At 47.2% G+C, this 15480-nt stretch overlaps 1 protein-coding gene across 1 annotated transcript in view; it reads right to left on the bottom strand.

Moving 5' to 3' along the window:
• Positions 1–15480, bottom strand: part of coq4 (coenzyme Q4 homolog (S. cerevisiae)) — a 34614-nt gene that overhangs the window by 788 nt on the left and 18346 nt on the right. The window contains exons 5-6 of the mRNA XM_067978741.1: positions 3633–3762; positions 262–355 (exon numbers count right to left, since the gene is read on the bottom strand). Of these exons, the coding sequence (XP_067834842.1) occupies positions 262–355; positions 3633–3762 (224 nt within the window). The remainder of the gene's footprint in view (positions 1–261; positions 356–3632; positions 3763–15480) is intronic.

Here is a 15480-nt window from a genome sequence, read left to right as displayed (position 1 = left end):
ATGAATTAAAAAAATGTTTTTAAATACCAACCAGGGGGTCCTGCTCCTGATCTCTATCCACTGATAATGCATGTCCCTGACTGCTGGGCTGGGCCAGGAAAAGTGAGTTAGGACCACAACCAGGGGAGAGGGGGAATGCTGTACATCCCATGGGAGCGACTCTACATCTCAAACTGCCCTGCCTGTAGGGCCAGTGGTTCTCACTTGCAATCTGAACTCTAAACAGTTTCTCATTTGAAATAAAAAGAGCAAAAGCCTTACCTGGCAGAGAGGTGGAGTGGGCCAAACACAGCACCCAGGATACACATGGGCATACCAGTCTGTACTGCCTCAAACCACTTGACTGTGACCTCACCTGTTCAACACACAGTGAAACAGCAACATTAGGGGACAACAGAACAAGAGGGACAGAGCCCCAGTCCGCCCACAGACTGTACAATCCCCATCATCACTCGGCCCACAGACTCTGTACGATCCCCATCATCACTCGGCCCACAGACTGTGTACAATCCCCATCATCACTCCGCCCACAGACTCTGTACGATCCCCATCATCACTCGGCCCACAGACTGTGTACAATCCCCATCATCACTCGGCCCACAGACTGTGTACAATCCCCATCATCACTCCACCCACAGACTGTGTACGATCCCCATCATCACTCGGCCCACAGACTGTGTACAATCCCCATCATCACTCGGCCCACAGACTGTGTACAATCCCCATCATCACTCCACCCACAGACTGTGTACAATCCCCATCATCACTCAGCCCACAGACTGTGTACGATCCCCATCATCACTCCGCCCACAGACTCTGTACGAACCCCATCATCACTCCGCCCACAGACTGTGTACGATCCCCATCATCACTCCACCCACAGACTGTGTACAATCCCCATCATCACTCCGCCCACAGACTATGTACGATCCCCATCATCACTCCGCCCACAGACTGTGTACGATCCCCATCATCACTCCGCCCACAGACTGTGTACGATCCCCATCATCACTCCGCCCACAGACTGTGTACGAACCCCATCATCACTCCGCCCACAGACTATGTACGATCCCCATCATCACTCCGCCCACAGACTGTGTACGATCCCCATCATCACTCGGCCCACAGACTGTGTACGAACCCCATCATCACTCCGCCCACAGACTGTGTACGAACCCCATCATCACTCCGCCCACAGACTGTGTACGAACCCCATCATCACTCCGCCCACAGACTCTGTACGAACCCCATCATCACTCCGCCCACTGACTGTATACGATCCCCATCATCACTCCGCCCACAGACTCTGTACGAACCCCATCATCACTCCGCCCACAGACTCTGTACGATCCCCATCATCACTCCGCCCACAGACTGTGTACGATCCCCATCATCACTCCGCCCACAGACTCTGTACGAACCCCATCATCACTCCGCCCACAGACTCTGTACGATCCCCATCATCACTCCGCCCACAGACTGTGTACGAACCCCATCATCACTCCGCCCACAGACTGTGTACGAACCCCATCATCACTCCGCCCACAGACTCTGTACGATCCCCATCATCACTCTGCCCACAGACTGTGTACAATCCCCCTCAGACTCCTTTCCAGGCTGAACAGAGCAGTTTTTCCGGTCTTCCCTCATAATTCAGACCCCTGACACTGCCCTGCCCAGTTTGATCAGGATCATTTGCAAATTTGACAACTTTGGATTGAGTTTCTGAGTCCAGGTCAGTTGTTATACAGTGGTGATTCCAGCACCGAGCCCAGGCCCCTCCCCCCAATATTAACCCCCCCCTCACTTGGTATTCTCTCTCCTCCCCCTTCCCCCCCCTCAACCCATACTCAGACCAGAACTGGACCCAGTGCTGAAGGTGGATCTGATCAGAGCCCTGTCCAGTTTGATCACGACTCCCTCTGACTTGTTCTCTTCTGTTCTGACTCTAGTTCACCCTCTGATTGGTTTTGTTGATTGCTGCTCTGTGTTGGTTGGACATGTTGAGTGTTGAATCAAATAACACACCCGGGTCTCTCCCAACTTCATCCTCAGTTATTTCAGCCCCAACCTGTGTTGTCTATTTTTGCTTCCTACAATCAGCCTTTAATTTGTTTGTATTAAATTTAAACCGGTCTGTCCACTCATATTTATCCAACTCACTCTGTGATTTCTGTGATCCTAACTCCAATTTCCTCCCAGTTTGGGATCATCTGCAAATGTGACCACTTTGCATTGAGTTTCTGAGTCCAGCTCATTGATGTAAATTAAACACAGCTCTGGTCCTAGTGACACATTCTCTGGATCTTATACATATCTTATTTCACCAATTTCTCATCCTGCTTCCTTTTGTCTTCTGCTATCACTTCTATCATTTAACTGTCTCCTGTTCTCTACCAATCACTCGACACCATCCTTTTCTTTGTATCTTTATTTCCTCCTTTCCTTTCCCCTCACTCTTTTGTAAGATGTTTGCCTGCAATGTTTTCTGGTTCTGAAGAAGGGCAATGTCTGAAACATTAACTTTGCTTCTCTCCACCGATGCTGTGCTTGATCTGCTGACTTTTTGTTTCGGATTTCCCGTATCTGCAGTATTTTGTTCCTAATGAGTCTGTAGTTGTCTGTCTCAGTTTTGTCCCCTTTTTGAATTGAGCTCCACATTATCCTGTTTCCATCTCCACCCACCTCCCCAGTGCCCAGTGACACCCTCAAAAAGACCGGCAGTGACTCACACATCTCCTCCCGAGTCTCTCTCTCAGCACTCTGGGATAAATCCCATCTATCCCTGGGGATTTATTTGTTTAGAGCCCATTAGCCTGTCTAGGCCTATCTAGGACATTGATCTCACTGATAGGGGTTGCTGATTGTACTTTGATTATCTCGGTATGGGATGGGGATGTGAACACTTGGAGCAATTCATTCAGAACATTCATTACCTTGTGCCCGTGCTCAGTTCTGATTCAGTTTCCATCTGCCTCTCCTTCGACTGCCCTCTTCCTGTTGTGGTGCTGAAAGAATTATTTTACTGCTATGTTTAACTTCTGCTTTTTTTCTAGGTCCCCCTTTTGCTCCTCTGAACGTCCTTGTAATGTTTTTCTACAATTCCTTATATTTATCTCCTTCACCTTTCTCCCTGTAGGATGGGAGAATCATCTTTCCCCTTTGTATTTTTTTAATCCATTTTGGGCCAACTTTGTTTAGTCTGAGCGTGTTCATTTTCAGTATGTATTTGTCAACATTACACCTTTAAAGGTGTTCCACATGTCCTCCACTGAAGCTTTGTTGAACGACTATTGGCTTTAGTTGTTCACATGGGACCATTAGAGGCAGCAGAGAGCGAGCTCTTTTAATCCATCAGTCTGAGCTGCATTGAACCCAGAGGTGGAAAACCAGTGCAATTTTATGTTGTGAAGACGGGAAAGAAAGTTTCTAATTGCTAACCATAGTAGGGGTGGAGAGTGAAAGGTCTGGAGCTAGCAAGTCCCTGTTAAAAAGTAAGGAAGTACTTTCTGCAGTTAACTGCCAAATGTAGGTACACCTCGGTAATTAACCTGGGAAATGATCATCTAATGTTCATCTGCTTGAACCCCGATCCCCAACAAGCAAACCGTCCCCTTGGTTATCAGACTTACCGAGTACATTAGTAGGCATGCCCAGCAAGGTGTGCATGAAATCATGTACTTCACGGTAACGCTGCATCACGTATGCCAGCTCCTCGTCATCAACAAACTTCACAGGCATCCGACTGTCAGGGGTAACTCGCTGTAAAACAAAAGGGACCGGTGTGTGGTAGTGCACTGGTCAGGTACACTAAGCTCTAAGCACTGGATTTCCCAAGTAACATATGTTACAGGCCATTCAGCCCATCTTAATCCATTGATCCAGAGACACCCTACACTCCTCCACTGCAGCCTCTAATTGTTTCTTAAATGCTTCCAGAGATTCGCCTCCATTACCGTTATCTGGGAACTCATTCTGTACATTACCACTCCGTCTGAGAACAACTTCCTGCTATCAGTCTTTTATTTACCTCAGTATTAGACCCCTTGGGCACCCCACTCAGTACTTGCCCCTCCTCACATGACTCCTCCAACAAGTACCCTTTGTTTCCTACCCTGCAGCCAATTTCTTACCCATTCCCAAGATCTGTGCTGAATCCCTACAGCTCTGGGATTAAATAGCAGCCTTTTGTGTGGAACTTGATCAGAAGTCCATTGGAAGTTGAGATAAACCACGTCACGGGCTTCCCATACTCTACTCAGGCTGTCATTTCCACACAGACATTGAGGGATTGCTCAGGCAGGAACTTCAGTCCAGCCTGACTGCTGGTAACTAGACTATTGTTGTATAGATAATCCTTGAGTTTACTCCTGATAATCAATTCCACTATTTTACACAGAATTGAAGCAAGACTAATGAGTCTGTGGTTGTCTGTCTCAGTTTTGTCCCCTTTTTGAATTGAGCTCCACATTATCCTGTTTCCATCTCCACCCACCTCCCCAGTGCCCAGTGACACCCTCAAAAAGACCGGCAGTGACTCACAAATCTCCTCCCGAGTCTCTCTCAGCACTCTGGGATAAATCCCATCTATCCCTGGGGATTTATTTGTTTTGAGTCCATTCAGCCTGTCCAGGATTCCCACCTCATTTATGTCGAAGTCCTGAATGAAGCCTTGGTGCTGTCTTTTTGGGGGAGGGACGTGTTGTTGATATCTGAGAATACTTTGAGGAAATAATCATTTAAAATATTTACTCCCTTGTGCTGACCCTCAATTCATTTGCACCTTTTAATGTTCTCACCTCTTCCTACTATTGAAGTATTTTAAAGAATGTTTTACTGTAATGTTTGGCTCTGCTTTTTTTAAGCCCCTTTTAACTGTCTCTGCATGATCCCAGTGAACCCTTCCCCTTTCTACCTGCAGGATTTGTACAGTTCGCATTTCCTCATTAACCCATTTAGTCTGAACTTCTTGTCCTAGGTATGGATTTATCCTGCATGCTCAGCATAGTCCTTTAAATGTGTTACATTTCCTCTACTGAAGTGTTGAACATCCTCTTCCAATCCATTTGCTTCTATTATTCCCTCATTTCTTTGAATTGTAAACTTAAGTAACATACTTGCTCCTGTTAAGCTGAATTATCCTGTGGTCAGTGCTCTCCAAGGGTACTATCACTTCTGTTTCTTCTACATTGTCTGGCTCATTTACAAACACTAGGTCAAGATAAGCACTGCCTCTCATGCCTTCCTTCACACACTGGGACTTAAACCAATCAAGCATTACACTTACTAACCTTGACTTCAAACCACTTGGATTTATGGTTTATGATTAAGGTGTCAACTGTGGCTCAGTGGTATCACTCTTGTCCCTGGGTCAGAATGTCGTGGGTTCAAGTCCCAAACCAGAGACTTGAGCACAAAATCTAGGCTGACACTCCAGTGCAGCGCCGAGGGAGTGCTGCGCTGCACTGTCGGAGGGGCGGCACCGAGGGAGTGCTGCGCTGCACTGTCGGAGGGGCGGCACCGAGGGAGTGCTGCGCTGCACTGTCTGAGGGGCAGCACCGAGGGAGTGCTGCGCTGCACTGTCGGAGGGGCGGCACCGAGGGAGTGCTGCGCTGTCGGAGGGGCAGCACCGGGGGAGTGCTGCGCTGCGCTGTCGGAGGGGCAGCACCGGGGGAGTGCTGAGCTGGCGGAGGTGCCATCTTTTGGATGAGATGTTAAGCCAAGGCCCCGCCTGCCCCCTCAGGTGGACGTAAAAGATCCCACGCCTCTATTTCAAAGAGTTCTCCTAGTATCGCGGCCAATATTTATCCCTCAAACAACACCACTAAAATAGATTATCTGATTGCTATTTGTGGGATCTTACTGTGCACAAATTGGCTGCCGCATTTTCTAAATGGTACAATTTTAAAAGGGGTGTAGGTAGACAAATCTTTGAAGGTGGCAGGACAAGTTGAGAAGGCTGTTAAAGGCATACGGAATCCTTGGCTTTATAAACAGAGGCATAGAGTACAAAAGCAAGGAAGTTATGCTAAATGTTTATCTATCATTGGTTAAGCCCCAATTGGAGTATTGCAATTCTGGGCACCACACTTCAGCCAGGATGTCAAGGCCTTAGAGAGTGCAGAGGACATTTACTAGAATGGTGCAGGGATGCGGGACTTCAGTTTTGTGGAGAGACTAGAGAACATAAAAAATAGGAGCAGGAGTAGGTCCACCATTCAATCAGATCATGGCTGATCATCTGCCTCAACTCCACTTTCCCGCCCGATCCCCATATCCCTTGATTTCCCCTAGAGTCCAAAAATCTATCCATCTCAGCCTTGAATATACTCAATGACTGAGCATCCACAGCCCTCTGGGGTAGAGAATTCCAAAGATTCACAACCCTCTGAGTGAAGAAATTCCTCCTCATCTCAGTCCTAAATGGCCGACCCCTTATCCTGAGACTATGCCCTCTAGTTCTAGACTCTCCAGCCAGGGGAAACAGCCTCTCAGCATCTACCCTGTCAAGCCTTCTCATAATCTTATATGTTTCAATGAGATCACCTCTCATTCTTCTAAACTCCAGAGAGTATAGGCCCATTCTACTCAATCTCTCCTCATAGGACAACCCTCTCATCCTGGGAATCAATTTGGTGAACCTTCGTTGCACCGCCTCTAAGGCAAGTATATCCTTCCTTAGGTAAGGAGACCAAAACTGTATGCAGTACTCCAGGTGAGGTCTCACTAAAGCCCTGTACAACTGTAGTAAGACTTCCTTACTCTTGTACTCCAACCCCCTTGCAGTAAAGGCCAACATGCCATTTGCTTTCCTAATTGCCTGCTGTACCTGTATGCTGAGATTATCGTGGATAGCACGTTCAGTGAGGTGGTCACACCGCAGGTAAAGATTACGCAGGCAGAAAGGAAACAGGTGACCGCCAGGCAGAATAAAAGGACTAGGCAGGTAGAGCAGGAGTCCCCTGGGGCCATCTCCCTCTCAAACAGATACACCGCTTTGGATACTGTTGGGGGAGATGGCTTATCAGGGGAAAGCAGCAAGAGTCAAGTTCGTGGCACCACGGGTGGCTCTGCTGCACAGGAGGAGAGGAATACGAGTGGCAGGGCTATAGTGATAGGGGATTCCATTGTAAGGGGAACAGATAGGCGTTTCTGCGGCCGCAAACGTGACTCCAGGATGGTATGTTGCCTCCCTGGTGCTAGGGTCAAGGATGTCATGGAGTGGCTGCAGGGCATTCTGGAGGGGGAGGGTGAACAGCCAGTAGTCGTGGTCCATATCGGTACCAACGACATAGGTTAAAAAAAGGGATGAGGTCCTGCAAAGTGAATTTAGGGAGTTAGGAGATAAATTAAAAAGCAGGACCTCAAAGGTAGTGATCCCAGTGCCATGTGCTAGTGAGTATAGGAACAGGAGAATAGACCAGATGAATGCGTGGCTGCAGGGATGATGTAGGAAGGAGGGATTTAGATTCCTGGGACATTGGGGCCGGTTCTGGGGAAGGTGGGACCTGTACAAGCGGGACGGATTATACCTGAACAGGACCAGCACCGATGTCCTCGCGGGGGTGTTTGCTGGTGCTGTTGGGGAAGGTTTAAACTAGAATGGCACGGAGACAGAGGAGGGGGAAACAAGGATAGAAACAAAAGGCAGAAAGGGAAGAAGCAATAGTGGAAGGCAGAGAAAACAAGGGCAAAAAACAAATAGGGCCATAGTGCAAAATAAAACTAAGATGACTAGCAATCTTAAAAAGACAAGTCTAAAAGCGTTGTGTCTTAATGCGCAGAGCATTCGCAATAAGGTAGATGAATTAACAGCGCAGATAGATATTAACGGTTATGATATAATTGTGATTACAGAGACATAGCTGCAGGGTGACCAAGGATGGGAACTGAACATCCAGGAGTATTCAATATTTAGGAAGGACAGGCAAAAAGGGAAAGGAGGTGGGGTAACGTTGTTAGTAAAGGAGGAAATCAATGCAATAATGAGGAAGGATATTGGCTCGGAAAATCACGACGTGGAATCTGTATGGGTGGAGCTAAGAAACATCAAGGGGCAGAAAACGTTGGTGGGGGTTGTTTAAAGGCCCCCAAACAGTAGTGGAGATGTAGGGAAGGGCATTAAACAGGAAATTAGAGATGCATGCAAGAAGGGTACAACTATAATCATGGGTGACTTTAATCTACATAGATTGGTCAAACCAAATTAGCAATGATACTGTGGGGGAGGAATTCCTGGAGTGTGCACATGATGGTTTTCTAGACCAATATGTTGAGGAACCAACTAGAGAACAGGCAATCCTGGACTGGGTGTTGTGCAATGAGAAAGGATTAATTAACAATCTTGTTGTGCGGGGTCCCTTAGGGAAGAGCGACCATAACATGATAGAATTCTTCATTAAGATGGAGAGTGAAGTAGTTGAATCCGAAACTAGGGTCCTGAATCTAAATAAAGGAAATTATGAAAGTATGAGGTGCGAGTTGGCTATGATAGATTTGGGGAATTTTACTAAAAGGGACGATGGTGGACAGGCAATGGCAAATATTTAAAGAACGTGTGCAGGAATTACAACAATTATTCATTCCTGTCTGGCGCAAAAATAAAACAGGAAAGGTGGCTCAACCGTGGCTTACAAAAGAATTTAGGGATAGTGTTAGATCCAAAGAGGAGACATATAAAATTGCCAGAAAAAGCGGCAAGCCTGAGGATTGGGAGCAGTTGAGAATCAGCAAGGGAGGACAAAGAGATTGATTAAGAGGGGAAAAATAGAGTATGAGAGTAAACTAGCAGGGAACATAAAAACTGACTGTAAAAGCTTCTATAATTATGTCAAGAGAAAAAGATTAGTGAAGACAAATGTAGGTCCCTTACAGTCAGAAATGGGGGAAATTATAATGGGGAACAAAGATATGGCAGAACAATTAAACACATACTTTGGTTCTGTCTTCACAAAGGAGGACACAAATAACCTGCCAGAAATGTTAGGGAACCAAGGATCTAGTGAGAGGGAGGAAATGGAGGAAACCAGTATTAGTCAGAAAACAGGCTAAAGGCTGACAAATCCCCAGGGCCTGATAATCTACATCCCAGAGTACTAAAGGAAGTGGCCCTGGAAATAGTGGATGCATTGGTGATCATCTTCCAAAATTCTATAGACTCTGGAATAGTTCCTACAGATTGGAGGGTGGCAGATGTAACCCCACTATTTAAAAAAGGAGGGAGAGAAAAAACAGGGAATTACAGACCAGTTAGCCTAACATCAGTAGTGGGGAAAATGCTAGAGTCTATTATAAAAGATGTGATAACAGAACACTTGGAGGGCATTAACGGGATTGGACAAAGTCAGCATGGGTTTATGAAAGGGAAATCATGCTTAACAAACCTACTGAGTTTTTTGAGGATGTAACTTGTAGAATAGATAGGGGAGAACCAATGGATGTGGTGTATTTGGATTTTCAGAAGGCTTTTGATAAGGTCCCACATAAGAGATTAGTGTGCAAAATTAAAGCACATGGGATTGGGGGGAATATACTGGCTGGGATTGAGAATTGGTTGACAGACAGGAAACAGAGAGTAGGAATAAACGGGTCTTTTTCCGGGTGGCAGGCAGTGACTAGTGGGGTACCGCAGGGATCAGTGCTTGGGCCCCAGCTATTCACAATATATATCAATTATTTGGATGAGGGAACTAAATGTAACATTTCCAAGTTTGCAGATGACACAAAGCTGGGGTGGAATGTGAGCTGTGAGGAGGATGCAAAGAGGCTCCAATGTGATTTAGAAAGTTGGGTGAGTGGGCAAGAACATGGCAGATGCAGTATAACGTGGATAAATGTGAGGTTATCCACTTTGGTTGTAAAAACAGAAAGGCAGGTTATTATCTGAATGGTGATAGATTGGGAAAAGGGGAGGTGCAACGAGACCTGGGTGTCCTTGCACACCAGTCGCTGAAAGTGAGCATTCAGGTGCAGCAAGCAGTTAGGAAGGCGAATGGTATGTTGGCGTTCATTGCAAGAGGATTTGCATACAGGAGCAGGGATGTCTTACTGCAGTTATACAGGGCCTTGGTGAGACCACATCTGGAGTACTGTGTGCAGTTTTGGTCTCCTTATCTGAGGAAGGATGTCCTTGCCATGGAGGGAGTGCAACGAAGGTTTATCAGACTGATTCCTGGGATGGCAGGACTGACGTATGAGGAGAGATTGGGTCGACTAGGCCTATATTCACTAGAGTTTAGAAGAATGAGAGGTGATCCCATGGAAACATATAAAATTCTAACAGGACTAGACAGACTAGATGCAGGGAGGATGTTCCCAATGGCTGGGGAAGTCCAGAACCAGGGGTCACAGTCTCAGGATACGGGGTATGCCATTTAGAACTGAGATGAGGAGAAATTTCTTCACTCAGAGGGTGGTGAACCTGTGGAATTCTCTACCACAGAAGGCAGTGGAGGCCAAGTCATTAGATGTATTCAAGAAGGAGATAGATATATTTCTTAATGCTAAAGGGATCAAGGGATATGGGGAAAAAGCGGTAACAGGGTCCTGAGTTAGACGATCAGCCATGATCATTTTGAATGGCGAAGCAGGCTCAAAGAGCCGAATGGCCTACTCCTGCTCCTATTTTCTATGTTTCTATACTAACTTTTTGTGTTTCTTGTATGAGGACACCCAAGTCTCTTTGAACATCAACATTTAATAGTTTCTCACCATTTAAACAATATTCTGTTTTTCTATCTTCCTACCAAAGTGAATAATTTCACATTTCCCCACATTATACTCCATCTGCCACCTTCTTGCCCATTCACTTAACCTGTCTATATCCCTTTGCAGACTCTGTGTCCTCCTCACAGCTTACTTTGCCACCTAGCTTTGTATCATCAGCACGCTTGGATACATTACACTTGGTCCCTTCATCTAAGTCATTAATATAGATTGTAAATAGCTGAGGCCCAAGCACTGATCCTTGTGGCACCCCACTAGTTACAGCCTGCCAACCTGAGTATGACCCGTTTTGTTTTTAATTCATTCATGGGATGTGGGCTTCGCTGGCAAGGCCAGCATTTATTGCCCATCCCTAATTGTCCTTGAGAAGGTGGTGGTGAGCCACCTTCTTGAACCGCTGCAGTCCGTGTGGTGAAGGTTCTCCCACAGTGCTGTTAGGAAGGGAGTTCCAGGATTTTGACCCAGTGACGACGAAGGAACGGCGATATATTTCCAAGTCGGGATGGTGTGTGACTTGGAGGGGAACATGCAGGTGGTGTTGTTCCCATGTGCCTGCTGCCCTTATCCTTCTAGGTGGTAGAGGTCGCGGGTTTGGGAGGTTCTGTCGAAGAAGCCTTGGCAAGTTGCTGCAGTGCATCCCGTTGATGGTAAACACTGCAGCCACGGTGCGCTGGTGGTGAAGGGAGTGAATGTTTAGGGTGGTGGATAGGGTGCCAATCAAGCGGGCTGCTTTGTCCTGGATGTGTCAAGCTTCTTGAGTGTTGTTGGAGCTGCACTCATCCAGGCAAGTGGAGAGTATTCCATCACACTCCTGACTTGTGCCTTGTAGATGGTGGAAAGGCTTTGGGGAGTTAGGTGGTGTGTCACTCGCCACAGAATACCCAGCCTCTGATCTGCTCTTGTAGCCACAGTATTTATATGGCTGGTCCAGTTAAATTTCTGGTCAATGGTGACCCCCAGGATGTTGATGGTGGGGGATTCAGTGATGGTAATGCCGTTGAATGTCAAGGGGAAGTGGTTAGACTCTCTTGTTGGAGATGGTCATTGCCTGGCACTTATCTGGCGCGAATTTTACTTGCCACTTATCAGCCCAAGCCTGGACGTTGTCCAGGTCTTGATGCATGCGGGCATGGACTGCTTCATTATCTGAGGGGTTGCGAATGGAACTGAGCACTGTGCAATCATCAGCGAACATCCCCATTTCTGACCTTATGATGGAGGGAAGGTCACTGATGAAGCAGCTGAAGATGGTTGGGCCTAGGACACTGCCCTGAGGAACTCCTGCAGCAATGTCCTGGGGCTGAGATGATTGGCCTCCAAAAACCACTACCATCTTCCTTTGTGCTAGGTATGACTCTAGCCACTGGAGAGTTTTCTGCCTGATTCCCATTGACTTCAATTTTACTAGGGCTTCTTGGTGCCACACTCAGTCAAATGCTGCCTTGATGTCAAGGGCAGTTACTCTCACCTCACCTCAGGAATTCAGCTCTTTTGTCCATGTTTGGACCAAGGCTGTAATGAGGTCTGGAGCCGAGTGGTCCTGACAGAACCCAAACTGAGCATCGGTGAGCAGGTTATTGGTGAGTAAGTGCCGCTTGATAGCACTGTCGACGACACCTTCCATCACTTTGCTGATGATCGAGAGTAGACTGATGGGGCGGTAATTGGCCGGATTGGATTTGTCCTGCTTTTTGTGGACAGGACATACCTGGGCAATTTTCCACATTGTCGGGTAGATGCCAGTGTTGTAGCTGTACTGGAACAGTTTGGCTAGAGGCGTGGCTAGTTCTGGAGCACAAGTCTTCAGCACTACAGCCGGGCTGTTGTTGGGGCCCATAGCCGTTGCTGTTTTCTGTCCTTTAACCAATCCTCTATCCATGCTAATATATCACCCCCAACCCCATGAGCCTTAATCTTGTGTAACAACCTTTTATGTGGCACCTTATCGAATGCCTTTTGAAAATCCAAATATACTCCATCCACTGGTTCCCCGTTATCTACACTGCTAGTTACACCCTCAAAAAACTCTAATGAATTTGTCAAACACGATTTCCCTTTCATAAAACCATGGTGACTCTGCCTAATCATATTATGATTTTCTAAGTGCCCTGTTACCACTTCCTGAATTACCAGCTTCCTTCCAGAAACTGGAGTTGTTCTCCTTACAGCAGAGAAGGTTACGGGATGATTTGATCGAGGTGCTCAAAATCATGAGGCGTTTCGATAGAGTAAATAAGGAGAAACTGTTTCTAGTGGCAGGAGGGTCAGTAACCAGAGGACACAGATTTAAGATAATTGGCAAAAGAACCAGAGGGGAGATGAGAAGTTTTTTTTTAACGCAGTGAGTTGTGATGATCTGGAACGCGCTGCCTGAAAGGGCGGTGGAAGCAGATTCAATAATAATTTTCAAAATGGAATTGGATAAATACTTGAAGGGGAAAAAATTGCATGGCTATGGGGAAAGCGCAGGGGAGTGGGACTAACTGGATAGCTCTTTCAAAGAGCCGGCACAGGCACGATGGGCAGAATGGCCTCTCCTGTGCTGTATGATTCTATCATTACAACAGTGACTATGCTTCAAAAGTACTTTGTTGGCTTAAAGTGCTTTGGGACATTGTGAATGATGTTATATAAATACAAGTGTTTCTATGATTTGATTTTTGTTTCACCAGTGACTCCTCCTGCTGGGGAACCATGAGCATCCTCTGGTACCTTGCTCTTCACGTGTGAGCCTAGATGCTGAGTGCCTATGGACTACTGCACCGCTGGTGGCACCATAGCTAAGCCCAATCCCGTCCACGCACGCCCACTGTCACGCAGAACTCATTGGAGAGTGATCAGGAATAGCAACCCCGACTGATTGTTCTTCCCTCCCTAGCCCAGAAATGCTGAGGCCAATTGTAGCTCTCCCACCCCAGCCCCAGCTAAACCTGGGACCTAGTGGCCAGTACCTTTACTGGAATTCAGAGAATATAATCCACCTGGCACACAGCGCGAAGTCTTCATGGGTCCAGAGGGGAGACAGTACTGTACAGACTGCAGCAAAAGATGCAACCAATTCTACAAATGCTGCTAGAAATGCAGCAAATCAAACCAGTGCAGAAGTTCTCCCCCAGGTATACAAAAACATGTACACAGGTGGGAGGTACAGAGATATACACAGCACATACTGCAGCTGTACTAACCCATTCTGTCTATACCATACACAGGGGACTGGAGTTATTGGTTAGAAGAACTTGAATTTCACAATCTCAGTACATCCCAAAGCACTTTACAGCCAATGAAGTACAGTCCTGCCACATCCAGTCGTGAATGGTGGTGGACAATTAAACAACTAACGGGAGGAGGAGGCTCTGTAAACATCCCCATCCTCAATGATGGCGGAGTCCAGCACGTGAGTGCAAAAAACAAGGCTGAAGCGTTTGCAACCATCTTCAGCCAGAAGTGTCGAGTGGATGATCCATCTCAGCCTCCTCCCTATATCCCCACCATCACAGAAGCCAGTCTTCAGCCAATTCGATTCACTCCATGTGATATCAAGAAACGGCTGAGTGCACTGGATACAGCAAAGGCTATGGGCCCCGACAACATCTCGGCTGTAGTGCTGAAGACTTGTGCTCCAGAACTAGCTGCGCCTCTAGCCAAACTGTTCCAGTACAGCTACAACACTGGCGTCTGCCCGACAACGTGGAAAATTGCCCAGGTATGTCCTGTCCACAAAAAGCAGGACAAATCCAATCTGGCCAATTACCGCCCCATCAGTCTACTCTCAATCATCAGCAAAGTGATGGAAGGTGTCGTCGACAGTGCTATCAAGCGGCACTTACTCACCAATAACCTGCTCATCGATGCTCAGTTTTGGTTCCGCCGGGACCACTCGGCTCCAGACCTCATTACAGCCTTGGTCCAAACATGGACAAAAGAGCTGAATTCCTGAGGTGAGGTGAGAGTGACTGTCCTTGACATCAAGGCAGCATTTGACCAAGTGTGGCACCAAGGAACCCTAGTAAAATTGAAGTCAGTGGGAATCAGGGGGAAAACTTTCCAGTGGCTAGAGTCATACCTAGCACAAAGGAAGTGATTGTTGGAGGCCAATCATCTCAGCCCCAGGACATCGCTGCAGGAGTTCCTCAGGGCAATGTCCTAGGCCCAACCATCTTAAGCTGCTTCATCAATGACCTTCCCTCCATCATAAGGTCAGAAGTGTGGCTGTTTTCTGATGATTGCACAGTGTTCAGTTCCATTCACAACCCCTCAATCTGTGCCCGCATGCATCAAGATCTGGACAATATCCAGGCTTGGGCTGATAAGTGGCAAGTAACATTCACGCCAGACAATGACCATCTCCAACAAGAGAGAGTCTAACCACCTCCCCATGACATTCAACGGCATTACCATCGGCGAATCCCCCACCATCAACATCCTGGGGGTCACCACTGACCAGAAACTAAACTGGACCAGCCACATAAATACTGTTGCTACAAGAGCAGGTCAGAGGCTGGGTATTCTGCGGCGAGTGACTCACCTCCTGACTCCCCAAAGCCTTTCCACCATCTACAAGGCACAAGTCAGGAGTGTGATGGAATACTCTCCACTTACCTGGATGAGTGCAGCTCCAACAACACTCAAGAAGCTCCACACCATCCAGGACAAAGCAGCCCGCTTGATTGGCACCCCATCCACCACCCTAAACATTCACTCCCTTCACCACCGGCACGCAGTGGCTGCAGTGTGTACCATCCACAGGATGCACTG

This window comes from Heptranchias perlo, unplaced genomic scaffold (assembly GCF_035084215.1).
Source record: "Heptranchias perlo isolate sHepPer1 unplaced genomic scaffold, sHepPer1.hap1 HAP1_SCAFFOLD_378, whole genome shotgun sequence".
NCBI lineage: Eukaryota > Metazoa > Chordata > Chondrichthyes > Hexanchiformes > Hexanchidae > Heptranchias > Heptranchias perlo.
This window is presented reverse-complemented; position numbering and strand designations above follow the sequence as displayed.